Below are 17,862 nucleotides of genomic sequence, written 5' to 3' on the forward strand. Positions count from 1 at the left end.
TGTTTCACTGTTACTATTAAAGACAGGTCAATTTTTACTCTGCTAAAATTTGTATGCAAAAACAATGCTACTCAAAGAGACCATGTATGTGCTTGTAATTCAGAGTTTACGGTATTTGCCATATTGGAGAAATCTTTCACAAGAACGAGAACAAACTCATAAATGTAATGCAGCTCACCCTATTAAGCAAACTCCAAATAAAACAATATGAACATGTAAAATAAATTGGTATAAAAATGATGTAGCATATATGATCCTGAAATGGAACCCACTTAAAACATAATAATAATAATAATAATAATAATTTTTTTAAAACAACATACAGCTATTTGTCTTCCCCTTATCATTAAGTTAATTTTTACCTTTAAGTGAACATTCTACCTCTTATTAAACTGGTAGAAGGCTCTAAAGGCTTTTACTGCCCCTTTTTCATCGTACTTGCTTCCAAAAGATTTAAAATGACCCACAGGGCTCATGCCTGTGTGGGATACTATGAATTGAAAATCTAAAAGAGATTTTATATCACAGGTGAACAGCAGATACAAAACTCTTCTGCTAAAACGCTTGCTTCACAAGAATGACGAAACAGTGATTGTTTCAAAATTGATGTACCGTAAATTCTTGATTAGCAGCACATACTGACTTTAAGAATTGCATCTTTTATATTTCTTGGATTATGGATATGTATTCATACTAAGAAGATATATTTCTTTTTTGTTATCACAACAGTTCAATCAATCTTTACTCTGCTTAAATATTTTATGTAAGAGCATGCTCTCCAAAGACACCACAGTAGTACATGTATGTGCTTGTAATCGAGTGTTTACCATTTTGCCATTCTGGGGGAATCTATCACAAGAGAATTACAAGCAGAAACACCATCCAGCTCACGCTAACTGAACTCCAGATGATACAGTGGGTAGGAAAGGTATGGGAATCCACTAACACATGATTAATATAATCTTTTTTTCAACTTACAGATATGTCTTCCCCTAACCAAGAAGTTAATACCAGTCTTCAGCTGAACATTTTCTCTACTTCTTATTAAAATGGTAGTAGGCTCTGAAGGCCTTTACTGCCCCCGTTTCTTGGGCACCTGCTTCCACCCCATACACCACAGTGTCCAAGATCACCCACATGGCTCGAGCCTGTGCTGGATACTCCAGATCAAAGATCTGAAATATCTTATAGCACAGGTCAACAGCAGATACGAGGCTCTTTCTCTCAAACACTTGGCTCTCCAGAATGACGAAGCACTGGATTGGCTGGCAGACATTGTTCCCTACAGCCAGGACGAAAGGCTGGTTCCTCCCATGGTCTTTTCGGTAGGCCTCGAGACTGGTTCCTTCCTGCAAATGATAAATATTAAACTACAAATGTCGCTATGGCGACTAGTATACCTCCGCCATAATGCATGATTCTCCTAATAGGTCTATAGTACATGTGGACAATGTGTGATTACATTTTCACAAAATTGGCAAAAATTAAAATGACGTTTGTCACAAATGTGTTGAATGTTCACCTTCCTTTAACCTAGGTTTGATTGGATGAATAGGAGAGCATGTATTTGGGGATTTAAGGACTTTAACTTGACTTTGACCCATTCATAAGTTTATGCATTAAGTAATTTTCAAGGTAGGGAGAAAAAGTGCAATTTCTGTAATGAACAGTAAATTGTTACCATTTTCATCTGGCCTTTGACCCTAAGATTCATACGATAATCACTGTCAGGCAGGACATGCATAAATATGTAGTAAGTTTCAAGATAACTCGAGCCACTTCCGAGATATGGAGGAAAAAGCTAATTCAGCACTTTCACTTGATCTTTGACCTTTGAGGCAAAAAAAAAAAGCAAAAAAAAAAAGAAACTTTCCAGAGAATCTCTATTGGGTTATATTTGCATACACCAAGTGTTTAAAAAAAAAATAATCCTGCTGGCATTGCATGAATATGAGGGAAATAGTAAAATTTTGAAGTGTTGCCTTTGACCTTTGACCCGTGACCTTTGACCCCATGAACCCTAAATTCTCTAGATAATCACTGCCAGTCAGTACTTGTAAATATACTATGTTCCATGAAGATACCTTGAACAATTTCCAAGGTACGGAGAAAAAAGTGAAGTTTTAATATCTTTACTTGACCTTTTGACCTTTGACCTCATGACCCCAAACTTTCACTAGAGAATCTAAATTGGGTAATACATGTATACACTAAGTTTCAAGAAAATATCTTCAGGCATTGCATAGATATGGTGGAAATAGAGAAATTTTACATATTTGACCTTGACCTTTTGACCTTTGACCTGGAGCATGTGCACCCAAAAGTTGATAGGCACAACTTCACCCCCTAATACACATACATGCCAAGTTTGATTAGGATACCTCAAGAGGTTTTTAAGTTACGCTGTCTACAAAATTCATTACGGACGGACGGAAGGACGGACGGACGGACAACCCGAAAACATAATGCCTCCAGCACCACTTCGTGGCAGAGGCATAAAAAGTACATCTTATCTTATGGCTCACAAAGTCTGAAAACGAAGTTTGCTGTTTCCTCCACTATACTGGAAAGAAATAGTTTCAATCAAAGAATAAAAATCTGCAAGAAACGACTACCATCAATAGTGATATGAAACATTTCATTCCCGTGGTGATATTTTTAAATGACTGATTTCAGTCAATATTGCTTTAGGTTAAAACTCTGCAACACATCACACAAATCTTTGTGATTAATACTCTATGCATTTTCCTTCCCCTGTTAATCCTATATATAGTTTAAAATTAGGGCCAGCGAGTTCTGGTACGTGTAAAATTCAAATGGTTACATTTCTTACCATCATAAGCGCGATTCAAGTTCACATGCCAGGACCCTATTACATAAAACTTGACATCAGTAATACGTGAAATATAACTTTGACAACTAAGCTCTCAGGCAAACAGATGTAAACATTTTAGTAGCACATAACAGTTACTGGAACTTTTTATTCAATACACATTCCTTTTTGATGAAGCATCAAAGTGTTCATGTCTTGACTTGATACGTGGAGTTGATCTTGCTGTATGGAGATGTGACCCATGCTAACACAAAATTTTTCAATTTTCTTCACTAATACTGCTTTTGCTACAAACATTTGACATACCTTTTGGCAGTCGATGAAACACTCCAATGACTCTTGGGAAGAGGCTCTTCCCCCTTTTGATGACTTCTTGCCCGGGAACAGATGTGACAGCATAAGAAAAGCCAGATTTGCCTTTTCCTCTGTTAGTGGAGTACACAAAAAGTCTTTATTAGAATATGAAAGATTTTACGCTACATATGTCTTCACACCATAAATCAATCCTGGCATATTTTCAATTCACATATCAGCTTTATATCTCTTCAAATTCAGGGCTTATTTTATAACCAGTGGGCGATTGGGGGCGAATAAGCCACTGCCACCCCTTATTTGGTTGATAACACATTTTTAGTCATCACACGCAAAAAAAAAAAAAAAATTCAACCACAGCCCCTCCCCCCTTTTTATGCTGCTATTTTTTGTAGTAATCACAAGAAAATGCGGCAAAATTTTTGCCCGCCTCCCCCCCCCCCCCCCCCCCCCATCCCCTTTTAAGAATCCTGGATCGGCCAGTGATGACTTAAGATTATTATGCAGATTTGCAGACATGCACACTGCTCTTTTATGGAAGAATTGGTGGTGTGCTGTGTGCTGTGTATTTGGGGAAGGTGCCCAAATGTAGGTGGGGGCTACAACAAAGATTACAAAAAGGTTAATATGATGAGCAACAATAGAAGCCACGAGCAGCAGTAGTTGGAAGTAGCTTGATTCCAGCACTTGCCTCGGTGTCAGATGTTGGAAAGGGCACAAACGACCCTTGGTGCTGTTTTTACTAAATACACCATTTGGAAGAATGCAATGGAGTAAAACACTTCTATAAATCCTATTACATCTACATTATGAGGGATGATGAAGTGTATATCACATCATTTTAAAATCAAATATAATGTGTTACCATGAACTAGGGGACGGGACAGTTGGGTGACTTTGGACAGGAATTGTTTTACTTACATTTTTTTTTTGCTGTTGGTTTTTCTGCAAATATTTTTGTAGGTTATGAAAGGGGGATATGTGAATATTTGAATTACTGCACTTCTCTTGTATATTGCAAGCAGCAAAATAATGTAAGTGAAATTGTCTAAACTGTCCAAAGTCACCCGCCTGTCAAATGTCCCCTAAGTCTACAGTATCTATCAATAATTACACACCTTGAGTGAAGTCCTCATCACGTCTTTCTTGTACTCCGAATTTCACCTTCCACCCTGGAGAAATTCTATTCCCATAGTCCAGAATGCAAGATGATACTACTGGCCACTTTGTGAAGAGAAGGTCCCCCTTTCCATCAAATAGCTTGTTGTAATCCTGCTCAATCTGCAAAGAAACAAGAAACAACAACAACAAAACATGTTTTTGCAGTTATTTTGTTTTTTTGTCTGTTAATTTGCCTGTTAGATCTTGAATTCTCACCATCTTAGTCCATTGTGTATGTTCCCAACACACACTGTGCCTTAACCCTATGTATTCCAGAGGGGAGGGGGAGCTTAATTAGCCCCCCCCCCCTCCTAACATGGGGGAAAAAAATTTATCTACAGCATGCAGTCAAATTGTCTCCTTACTCACACATCAGCAAGAGACCTTTAACCCCCATCAAATCTTACAGTAAGAAGCTACATGCATAATAAAGATGATGCACAAGAAACCTCATCTATACCCCATCCCCCCCCCAAAAAAAAAAAATAAATAAATAAATTGCTTTTGAAGAGAAACAGAAATGGATATTCAGACAAGCATTGATGATATCAATATACATGTATATTTCATATTAGATGATTTCTTACATTAAAAAATATATATATATATTTCATACTATTCTGCGGGTAGGAAGGCAAAACATACTTCATACAATGTTATCTATAGAATATGTACAGATTTATTTTTTTTTTTTTATTTTGCACGCTGTGATTTAACAGCAAAAATCAGGCATTTGTGTGTACATGCAAATATGGCAAACACTGACTGCAATAATTTTGTTCATCTAGATTTTGGTAGATATTGGACATGATAATAAAACCCCTGTGACAGCTTACAATGAGGATATAACATGCACCTGCCATTCACAATGGGGACGTAACATGCACCTACCATTCCAGGAGAAAGAAGGTGTGGAAACTCAGCCAGCACTTCAGTCACACACGGCTTGTTCTTTGAACTTCTCGGCAGGTTGGAATGTACAAAGTCCCTTCTATAAGCTGCTGTCTGCTCCATCTTGGCCACAACGTCTTTGTGAGGGGTGTCATGACTCTTCAACCATTCGGTCGTAGCTTTCATGTCTGCCAAATCTGATACAAATTATGGAAACTCATAATAACAATCATTATTGAATCAAGCCTGAGAACAAATGCATAGCCTTAATGTTCATCCTAGCATTTTCTAGCTTTAACCCTGAAAAGGGGGGGATATAGCCATCCCACCCATCTCTGACCTATAAACCTCTGAAATAGCCCAATATTTTTGTGTTAGGCTGTATGCATTGTCAGACATCATTAACAATATTGCTTGGGCTGCTAATTCTCCTAAAAGTAAACAAAGTATAAGAACAAGGCATATCATAATTATAGTGCATATAGAAATATTGCCACATTTTACCCAAGTCACGCTGATTTTTCTATAACTTGCACTTCCCCTTAGACCCAGTCAAAAATTACTCTTTAAATGGGTTTTAAAAAGTTAGTACTAACATTCAATCAATACAAATTTATATTTAACCCCAAAATGCAATGAAGTCACTTTTTTCAAGCCTTGCTAACAGACCCAAGGTGGAAAAAATTATGCAAATGAATAGATTGTTGTAGGTAAATCTACATTTAACTCAATTGTTTACTGCTTGATGCACAGAAACAAATTTTTTATACAGGGCAAGTATTTCTCAAGCCTGCTTCACTTACTTTGGAGATAATTGGCTACATTTGTAAGCACATACCATAATTCATCTGCAATGATGAGGTTGAATCCTCATTGGAAGAACTTGAAGTGGTATCCTTAGGACTGCCAACCTTGGCTTTGTCTTGCTTCCTGTCTTGCTCTGCTGTTTTCCTTCTCAGGTACTTCAGCCGGTTTTCCAGCCTACCACCTGCTGGAAGTTTGGTACTCCCTTTCAAGTACCACTCCTCCTTTAAAAAAGAAATGAAATAATATTAATGAGCAAGAAGAATGTCACAATTAAAAGAGTTTATATGGTTATTTTCACAGTAAAGGGAGTAATTTTTTGTTCTGACAGGGTCAAAATTTCTGAATGTGTTTTGATATATATTTAGACTGAATTATAACTAAAAATGTCAAAGTTATGGATTTTTTGTTCCAGAGCTTGAACTACAAGCAAAACCTTGAAAAATAGGAGTATGCAAAGTATGAAGAAGTACACTTGTAACTCATGTATCATAAAATTTATCTGAAATACCATGATACATGTGCATGATATATTGTTCAGCATGCATTACAGAGCTGTTTGAGAATGCACATGGGTTTCAAATTTACAGCTGTTTGAGTGTAATGATACTCAGATTGGTAAATACATTTGTAAATATTTGCAAGAATTCAATCTCCAAGGCAATCATTGTTGTAATACACATATTAACATTGTAAGATGAAATGGTCACGAACTTGACATAGGAAATTGGTTAGTAGTGTTTCAGAGACTTCAAACATGCTAACACAATACTGTATGTATTATCAACTAAAAAGACACAACACCAGGTTTAAAAGTACTGGGTAAGCATGGTAAGAGTGTACAAAGCTAAAAATGCAACAGTGCTATGTTGTGAGGTTAAAAGGTCATTGACACAGAATTCTCATGGTAAAGCATGGTAACAAGAATAGCATCATCAAAACCCAAATGCTGACAAAGCTTTTTCAGAATCAGTGACAGAAGGAAGCTAACTATTTATGGTAATGGTGCGAGATCGTTAATCATAACATCTCTAAATTCAGAATTCTTTTGACATTCTTTGTTTCTATTTTTGTTTATATCTCAACTAAGTCCATTTGGGTTATTTTCACTAATTGCTCTTCATAGAGAAACAAGTAAACTGATGTACAATTGATTCTTTCTCCTTGTAGTATAGTGCAAGGGAACACCTGTACCCAGTATCTTTTAATAACTAAACCCTGTTTTAGATGAAACATGAACCTTGAACCAATAAGCCACTTAATACTTTGCCCACAAACATGGTAAATTTTAGCAATTTATCATAATCCTGTAGTACCTGTACACATGCACTTATGGACAGATGTTGTTAAAATTGCTCCTAGCAAAGAATGAAATGTCTGCACTGTACATGCATGTACAGCTAGGCATCCACAAACATTTTCATTATATTTCTGAAGCCTGTAGTAAGATCAGCATTAAAAAAAATCAAATGACTGCTAAGTCAGTAATTTTTAAACTGTCTACTCACGTCTCCATTGCCAGCTGGATCTTTAAGGAAGGGGAACTCTGCAATGATGGAGGAGGCCATTGCCCCCTTCATGTCAGGGCCAGGTCTGATGACAAAAAATATGAGAATTGTAGTGAAATGTACATAAATCATTGCAAATGCACATGTGATACAATTCCCACACAAAGCACTGTGGTGTAGTTGAGCATTCCCCCCTCCCCCATAAAGTATATCCTATTAAAGCTTGTACATCATCTGCATTAACAAAAAGAGGCTAGTTTTCTCAGCACCAGACCAGGAACCTACAGGGAATCCCTACAAGGGTATCAAAAACAGGAAAAATCTGGGGGAAAGGGTATCAAATTGAGATGAATGATTATGTAATCCTTGAATAAATTTACCACTTAAGGGTATTAAAAACCAGACATTAAACATGATTCTCTGTTCATGAAAATGGAAGAACAGATTGTATTCAAGCACTAGGAACAGTGGAGAACCTGCATATCCAATTATGGGTATAGGCCTAAATAAAAAAAAATTATGAGTCATAATGATACTATCCTTGGATAAAATGACTTTTAGGGTTATCAAAATATGGAAGATCTTACACATTTCCCAGTCTAGGGTATATAAATAATAAGATTCCTGAAGAGGGAGAAGAGGGTTTGGAAATGAATTGGACATGAGAAATTCACCTACGTGAAGATACAACTTTAGGTTAAAAAAAAAAAGGTCTTGTAAAGTGAATGTGATTATTTGTTTAGAAGAAATGAGAAGAGAAACAAAAAGAATAGGAATGCAAAATCAACACAGACAGAAGCAAGGTAATATTAGGATGCCATTGCAAATGGTAAAATGTCATTACCTGAGGCCATGCAAGTCTACTAGATGCTCTGTACACATATTGCAGATGACACGAGTGTTGTGTGGCGTGCAGACTTTCATTCGAGTTACTTCCTCTAACGTTTTCCTCCCTTCCAAAGATTTCTTCAGAATTTCACCCACATCCTGTAAAATATTCAAGATTGCATGAGTTTAAAAAATGGTGTGTGTGTGTGTGTGTGTAAACATCATGATACAGGAGGCAATTCATTTTTTCTGGCATATTTCAACTTCTTTCGAAATATTAGCTAGAAGAGAATCTAAAAATTATACAGTACATGTAATTTCAATTGGTTCTGCGTACAAGTACTATAATCAGTAGCATGATCAGGGCTCAAAATAATAAGTAATTAGCACCAAGAATGGGCTTCCCAGCAGTGAAGGACTATTTTCAAGAGACTTTGACAATAAAAAAAAAAAAAAACAGAGTCAATATCATGACACCTCTGAATTCTGGTGTGATTTGAAATTCCAATGCTTATATATTCCTCCTCTACACACAACATAAGAAAGGCTGAATCTTAGAAAAATTTGCTCATATCTATACTGTGCATGATGACAAAAAAAAAAAAAAAAATATTTTCACAAAGTACAGATGAGACACTATATACATGCACATACACTGTATGTAATAACATGAGTACATGTATATCAATATGACTGAATGAATTACATATGAAATGTGAACTTACGTATCTTACTGCTTTCTGACGTTTGAGTGGTGGCGGTGTGTCACTGCTGCTGTTCAGATCCTGAACTACAGCTGATGAGCATGATGGTTCTTCTACATCTACTGGGATAGTTGAAGCCTGGGAAAGGTCAAAAGTAACTGATTCCATATCTGACAGCATCAGATCATCAGAAACTTCAGATGACTCCCAGCCCATCTGCATGTCTTTGAGTACAGATTCTGCAGCATTATTTGCTTCGTCCTATAAGGATGAAAATACACCACTCAAAAAGGGTTTAGCAATTCAACAGCAATGAGCTTATAATCATTCCTTTTTAATAAATCTTACTTGACATTAAAATTATTGGAATGAGTGTACAGTTGCCAGCACTGTATCCTCATGCACATTATTTTTACTGATACATACACACTTTTGAGTTATAGTGCAAAATCAAATCAAGACAGTAATTTTTTGGTTGAATTACAGATTTGTGCATTGTGGAAAGTGATTCACAGAGAACTGTTTCCCCTCCATACTCATGATCATTGATCTGATAACAATGCCAATCCATTATGCAAAAATTTTGTACATGGTCACACACAAAAATGTTGTACACATTCCATGATTTCAGTATCATTAAAAAGGGAAATGAACTGACATTTTAATTGATGTAAACAATGCAATAAACAGAGAGATGTACAGCATGAAATCAAAACTGAAGTGCATAACTTGTATGCCTGGAAGAAGGGTGCAAGCCCTGCTCACAACCAAATGTTATGATCTTGGTGTCCTCTTAATAAGAAAAAAGATGTTCTTTCCAGCCAGCTTAATGAAAATAAATGCTAGTCAGTGAGAAATCATAAAAACTGAATGTATCTTCTGTTCCATTTCAATAGGTTTATCCTGTATAATGGTCATTAGTTTACAAACAAAAAAAAAAATGAAAAATTGTACCACGGTACTTACTTTCCTTTCATTTGATATACCAGTACATACATGTATAACTTTGTGTAGAAAGAAAGCACAGAAGTTTGAAATGGTTAAATTGAAAAATTGAAACTGAAGTGAGCATGTACCTGTAAGTTATTTTTGAAGTTTATTACTTTGGTCTAGTGATCTTTGTTGCAGTTATGACAGCATGTATCTGGTAGGAATGTACCACTGATGATCTGCACTATCATGACTCTTCACTGCATGGACAGGTCTGTGTTCAAACAGGTCTTCAGGATTAAGCAACTGTAGAGAATCCAACTCCTCTTCTGATGCAACAAAGGCTTGAAAGTGATCATGAAAGTACTTTGTTTTCCATGGCTGGATCATTAGATACAGTCCATCTTGCTTTCTCATAATATAATCAATCCTTGAGAAAGATGGTAGTTCACCACACCAGTCAGTCAGTAACATGACATTGGGTCTGTATGTGTATCCATAGAATGTTACTTTATCACACAATTCTAGTAAGGTATCAGGTTCACAGCTCAACAGCCGACATACTTCTACCTCGCTCTCAAGATCACAAACTTTGACAAATTCTGATGTGTGGATGTATACACATTCGCTGTTGATGTGTTCTTTCTTGAGCATTCTGAATGCCTGTGCTTCCTGGTGTTTACGTGCAACTGTCTTGGCGATGTTCTTGTAATTATTACAAGTTTTCGCCCACTTTTTCAAAGGCTTGTGCTTTCCTTCTTGCCTCATACAAGCATACTGTGACAAAGGGCCCAGCTGTCTGATTGCCTTGGGATAGTGGAGGAGGTTGTGATGCTTGGGGAGGAGATGGTTATCAGGAAACAGTTGCAAATATAACTGATGATGCTCATTAATCCTTGACTGCAAGTAGTAGGTGACAGCAGTACTAATGTTTGGTGCTAAGACCAGTTGGTATATCTCCAGAAGAACTGTGAACAACCTCCAGTACTCACATCCTTCTTCAACTTTATCTCCCACAATCAGGGGTAAGAACTCAGCAAGACAACTCATCTGTGAAGCCTTTTGACCACTTGGTCCAAATGGATTGCTAAGGTGACTTTGAAGGATGGGGCTGGGCTTGTTTGCTTTTTCTGTTATACCATAGCTGAATGACTGAATACGACAGTTCAGTTCATCAAGGCTAAATCTGCCCTGATTTATGAGTTCTGAAAGTACAAGTTTCATCTCGATTGGAAGTAACCCTTCTAGGAAATCATGCATCAGGTCAGGAGCATAGTTTTGCGACACATGGTAATAGCTCAGTGTATTGAGAGCACACGACCTCCGAAGTCCCGTTTGAGAAACATCATTTACACTGATATCATAATCAATGTTTTCTTCAGTACGGAGTAACCTTTGATCAACAGCTACCTGTTTTCTGCATATTGCCTTGAGTGCTTTGCAGAACCGGCAAAAATAGTTGGCACTAAAACTTCCAGCAAAGCCGAGCATGGTATTGAGAGCTAAGTTATCACCGACTGCCTGGAAGAGTCGGGGACGTACACGGCCAGTGAATCCATCTGGACTATTAATATGAAGACCTTCTGTGAAGAGAACTTCAAGGTCATCCGAAATACGCTGAAGAACAACATTTACACCATATTTGGATACCAAAGAAGATTTTGCTAGAGCAACTAAAAGGACATTTTCCAGTTTAGCTTGGTATTTCTTGGGCAAAGAAGCAACAGTAACATAGATACCAAGAAGTTTGTGTTTCCCTTTCTTTGAACCTAGGGGGTTCGCTGTCTCAAAGTCATCATTATACAGCAACAATTCTATATCCACACAGTCTTGGTTTCCTTCACAAGCTTTGTAATATGATCCATCTCTGTAAGTCTGAAGCACATCTTTTTCGCCAGCAGTGTCTTTTTCCTGAATGATGACTGACATATAGCCTGGTTGTTCCAAGAATACTTTCAGATTTTCACCGACTGGCACGTACTGAAAAGTTTCTTCAACTTGTTTCTGCTCAGTCCTTCCAGTATGTGTATTCAGACATTCTTTGTATACATTGCCAAAAACAATTTCTTCTGGCTCAATAAGAACATTACAGTTGCGGGCAAATTGGTTTTGTTTATGCTGAGTAGATAAACTGAAATGCTCAAAAGGATCTTTCACCATGTCAAGGACTGACTGTAGAGTGTCAATTTTATCAACTGAGGGTTTGATATCCTGAGATACGTCCTCGATGATGGGGGCTGACACTTGTTGAACTGCTTCAATTACATTAGTGAGCAGCTCTTGTGTGTCACAAATTATACTTTGCACTGTGGAGGATGGCAGGGATGAGCTTTTAAGTTTTGCTACATATTCAGAAACAGACTGTTTGATTGCTGATGAAATTTCCTCTGTGGGTTTTTCATTTGGAAGCACTTCTGACTGCTCTGATGCACTTTCATCACTAAAAACTGTGTTTCCAACAGAATCTCCATCACTGACATTTTCTACAATGGAATCATGATCTTGTTCCAAGTGCCGCTTGTAGCTATAACCATGATAGAATGTTTTAAAACATTCTTGCACATGACACACAAGTTTTGTTTTGGTCTTTGAGTTTATGTTGTGGATCTTTAGGTGGTTCCACAGGTCCACACTTCTTTCAAAGGATTTCACACATTTGCAACATGCAAACATTTTTGCAGGAATGATTTTTGAGATGTCCTTGGTCACACACTTGCCTGTTTCTTCCATTTTTCGAAATGGTGAACAAATTTAAGCCTTGGGCCCAATTGGGAGATCACATCCTTCACAAGACTTGCATCCAGCAGCTTGAATGCTGACAGGTCAATGCCACAATCTAAAACAAAAGAAAAAATATGGTAAATTCTATTTAGGAAAAAAAAGAGAAATGAATGATAAGTTGATTTGCGTGCTTTTATACAATCCATACTGTAGATTATCATAAACAGCAAAAAGCATTACTGTTCAAGTTTGTTACCATTAAAAATACTCAAAATTGCCTTTTTGACATCCTTGTCATTTCAAAAATCATATGAATTATGATGCTGTTTTTCAAAATTGATTTGTGGTCTCCCCCTGCCCCCCTCAAAATATTACATCAACAATTTTCTTGGTTGATATAACCTCATGAAATGTATCATGTATTTTTGTTTTTAATTGTCGAGGTAGGCCTACAATTTTGTACATTTTTTGGAGTAATGCATGATTTGAATAAAAAAATTGAAATGTCAAGGCACTGTAAAAGCACACATACCGTACACACTAAACACACAAAGAAACACACTTCAATGAAGACAATATACAGTACAATCTGGATAGGAAAAACAAATTGTGTGCGATTAGATTTTCTTTAAAGGGATTTTTTAAGTGTTTAAAGTCTGGGTAGTTTGTATTTCTAGTGGAATTCAGGGTATCATGCAAGCCCAATTCCCCCCCCCCCCCCCCCACGTCAATGGTACAGTCAAGGACATGTCATGGATACAAGCACAGGCAAGAGTGGTGCCTTGACTCTGTAATTTTTATACAGGTCTGGCCAAATTTGCATAAATTTCTGAATATGCAATAATTTCAACTCCAATGAATAAAGTTCTCATGATTTATTTCAGGATAGATATGAATATTTGGTTGAAGAAAACACACTTTTTAAACTTTAAAACATAAAAAAATTAATTGGTACCAGATTTTTTTTTTAACCCTGTCTCCTAATAGCACATAACATCCTTTGAAAAGCTCCCTCTATCACGATTCTCAAAACTTAAAAATCTCAACAACAAAAAAGAGAGAAAGCAAACATGTGTATTAAAGGGGTAATATATAATAGCAATATTTGACAATATACCCTTTACTTTTATGGATGGATTCAAGTTACATGTTGGTAAACCCCTACAGCTATCAACTGCTCATTAACTCACTGATCGTAATACATGTATGTAAGAGGATGTCAATCATGTAAGTCACGAAACTGCATAGTTGATGTCAAGTTCAACCTTGCTGTGTTCATATCTATTTCAGATCATGTATTAACATATTATTTGAGGAAAGTGAAGAACGATAAGGGTTTATGACCATAGTGTAACTCCAGTAACTTCTTCCAAAAAGAGAGTGGTAAATGAATGTATACATGTTGAACAGCCACCCATTTTTTTTTTTGTTGTTGTTGTTGTAAAGGCTGATTAGGTAATTATCTTTGAAAATTATAAGCTGGATAAGACTTAAGTTGTTGCACAATAGTCTACTGAGTCTGAAGGAAAAGATAGCAGACAGCTAGACAATAGGGTCTACAGGATGTAACTTACTAGTACAATTGTAACTCTAAGTTAGAGTTATATTCTTGGTCTACATCATTACATGTATTTAGTTGGAAGGTTTCAAACTGTGTCTGTTCGGCAGATTTTTGACATTTTGGAAATGTGTCTCGAGGTAAATCTAGACAGATTCCCAAAATGTCAAATTCCACAGCGGAACAGACACAGTTTGAAGCCTTTGAACTAATATGAAAATGATGTAGGCCTAGACTCTACTGCATTATTTCACCTCTTTGACATTGTTACAAAATGTTGTAATCTGTGCATCCAGACCTCACACAAATCAAAGGCAAGCCAAGGCTTCAAGCAAACCAGAAGACAGTAGAAATACCATACTGTCAGTAGACAGTAGTATCTAGACTAGGCCTATAGCATAGACTATAGATTTCTATCAACTTGTCCTACTCTATACTTGACTATAGCCTATGAAGGCTTAGTCTGACAAAAGTAGATCTAACACAGGGCTGCACACTAACCCATTTTTTCTACTGGTCCGGCCTGTCCATCGGACCAGTAAGTACCCAGTCTTTCCATTTTTTACTGGTCCATTCCTGAAAAAGTTACTGGTCCGACAGTGATTTTTACTGGTCAGGGACCGTCGGACCAGTGCTAGTGTGCAGCCTTGTCTAACATTTAACAAGTAAACGTTAGGCCTATCAAAAACCCTAATCTAAAGTACGGTACTGTACCAAGTTCTTGCACACATGCTTATCACGATTATGCCGAGTATTGGACCTGTGTCAGTGACTAGGTCGAACATGGGCCAAGCGGCCGGCCTTTGAAGAGCCAGCCGCCGAGGGCCGGCGCCGGCCGCCGAGTACATACGCTTGAAGTGCAAAGCCAGCTGCTGTGCGGCGCAGGCAAGGTCAACTAGTCGTAGGTACCACTTCCGAACGGTACCATCAACTAACTTGAAGCATCTACATTATTGGAAACAAATATACTGGTAATTTATACTTACTTTTAAAGTTGGGGATTTGGTCAACAAGACCCCATTGACGCAGCAAAAAAGCAACTTCGCTGTCCGCCATGCTTCGTGCTCTGTCGATGTCGCGTCGAAGTACAGTACAGACTACTACTTGTAGTTGGTATGCATGCACGTGCGCGCGCAAGTGTAAAAATGACCCACCAGTCATCCGCGTGTGTCCTTTTTACACCTAACATAGCAATATCGCGACTGGGCTCGCCTGGTACAGTGTAAACAGCGAGAGTGTAAAATGCAGTTTACTCCGAGTTGAGTAAGATAATGGAGCAAACCTTACTCACGAAGAAGAGCAAAATGAAAGTATGTAAATATTGAGTAAAGAGGGGTAAAAAGAACGAGTTTGCTCAATAAAGGCGAATTTACCGGTGTTAAATGTTCAATCTTGCTCAATATTGAGCACTCTTGAGTTTACTTTAGCAAAATTTTACTCCATGGATTTAGAGTGTATAGCCACAGTCTACTTCTATGCATGGCGGAAGGGGGGGGGGGGGGGGGGGGGGGGGGGAGGAGGGGCGGGTGAGCAGGGAGAAGGCGTGGGCGAGTGTTATCTCTACCCTTCCCTTCCGATGGAGCTTTTGCCTTTTTAAGGTTGAAATTGAGATATCTCGTATACGCATATTTGATGGAATCAACATTTGGGAAATCAAAAAAAAAAAAAAAAACTGATGGAGGGAGGGGACTGAGGGAGGAAAGGGTCGATTAAAAGGGGAAATTCCCCTTATACATGAGGGAATCTTGATTTTTTGGAATGTATGTGATAAGTCTTGTGCACTCAGAATTACTCATAATTTTTTTGTAAATCTAAAAAGTGTACTAAGCTAGGGAAAGAGGCACAGAGGGGGAGGGTTTGGGAGGGGGATACCCCCTCCCAAGCACGAGAGATTTTGCATATTTTGAATTGAAATTTCAGTGAAATATTCAAAAAAATATCTTATTTGATGAAAGGTTGCAAAGGAGACCCGCTTCATGTGCATGCATACAGTATACACGCATTTTTTTTTCCGCCTCCCAAATCCCCGGTCCAAATCTTAGGGGGGGGGGGGGGGGGGGCGACCGCCCCCATCGCCCCCCCCCCCCCCCCCCCCCGGCTACGCCAGTACTCATGAGCCTCTTTTGCATAGTGTTGAACTCATGGACCGTGTAACTCGTCAGCCTATTTTACCTGATGCCGACCTCGGGGGCTATAACTCGTGGGCTGTATGACTCGTATAGGCTGTACAACTCGTTACCCTCACCAGAGAATAATGTACACATACTTAAATCTGTGATCATGATTATGATTTAAAGAATGTTATGCTGTCACTTACTTGAGTGAGTGTGCTTTGAAAAATAACCTCATATGCATTTCAAGGAAAGCGGAAAACCTGTCCGGAACCAAGCGAACCCCTTGATCGGTATGGATGGTACTAAGGTAAAAACAGGTATTTAAACTGGCGAATTTTACTCCAAATTACCACTGAAGTGCCTTCGAGTAATTGCGATTTCAAATTCAATCTCAATTTCAACTTATTTTCGCATTTCTCGATGGAAAATACATGGTTTATAACAAAATATAATACAGAATGTCCAGCTTGGATATATACATGAAGAAATAGGAATACAAAAGTAATACATAACGATCGATGTGTCATTTTCAATCAAAGTAAAGGATGCGAAGAGAAATACGATGGAACCTACTAAAAAGCAAAGCTTGTTGAGTGCAGGTCCCAACAAAAGCCTAGTGAGGGGAACAGGATGAGGAGCACGGGTACAATTAAGACCAAAAGTAAGGATAAACAAAAGAGAATGACTATAACTCGGGGCTCAGAAGATTCTTCTCACATGTATTTATGTGTGTGATAAAATGAGAACAAGAAACCACATGCTGCACACTATATGGCAGTTGCTCTGAAAGTGATTTTGACATGGGAGGGATAATGACGTGAATACTTAAGTACTATATAATGTTAGAGTTTAAACATTCCGGCTTCCATAGACACGGGGAAAGATTTGAAAAATGGAGAACATAAATCTATTGCAATTCCTATATGTGATATACCAGCCAGCTGCAATGACGCATAAAAGAAAGGAAAGAAAGAAAGGAGGGGAAACTATGCGACACGACCAAGGTCTTACTAGAAGTGGAAGGAAAAACACCGATGGGAAGGAATTTGAGAGAGCATGCAACTAAAATGTATAAGCATGAGTCTGTTCACATGGCAACAACCGAGTAGTATAACAGAGCAGCCATCAGCATAATAAAAAGGAATTTTAGTGCACTTTTGCGTTGTAGCTATTCAATACATGCTGTCTGACTTTACGCTTAAAGAATGATAATGACAAACAGCTTTTAACCTCTGTTGGGAGATCATTCCAATATTTAGGACCTGTATACATGATTGTGTTTTTAGCGAAAACTGTTCGAGTTCGTGGGAGGTGATAAGCGTCACTCTGGCGAGTTGGATATTGGTGGACAGAATTGTTTCTTATGAACATCTGTAAAAAAAAACACCAGGAAGATCTTTTGAGGAAAATTTATACATAAAAATACCTAAATTATAACCAAACAAATCTATCAGTTTTAAAATCTTATTTTTCTGAAATAAGGCGTTTGTGTGAGATA

At 37.7% G+C, this 17,862-nt stretch overlaps 1 protein-coding gene across 1 annotated transcript; it reads right to left on the bottom strand.

Annotated features, from left to right (window-relative positions):
• Positions 1-328: 328 nt before the first annotated feature.
• Positions 329-15,306, bottom strand: LOC139711097 (uncharacterized). The gene is made up of 10 exons (XM_071623047.1): positions 15,237-15,306; positions 12,689-12,807; positions 9,063-9,302; positions 8,354-8,496; positions 7,510-7,594; positions 6,036-6,225; positions 5,198-5,394; positions 4,264-4,426; positions 3,140-3,258; positions 329-1,349 (listed from the first exon to the last, which is right to left on the bottom strand). Exons 1-10 carry the CDS (start codon positions 15,304-15,306, stop codon positions 1,035-1,037), a joined length of 1,641 nt encoding a protein of 546 aa, XP_071479148.1. The 3' UTR covers positions 329-1,034.
• Between the last annotated feature and the right edge of the window lie 2,556 nt (positions 15,307-17,862).

This window comes from Diadema antillarum, unplaced genomic scaffold (assembly GCF_040938485.1).
Source record: "Diadema antillarum isolate AM-2024a unplaced genomic scaffold, OU_Dant_1.0 scf00000004, whole genome shotgun sequence".
NCBI classification, from domain to species: domain Eukaryota; kingdom Metazoa; phylum Echinodermata; class Echinoidea; order Diadematoida; family Diadematidae; genus Diadema; species Diadema antillarum.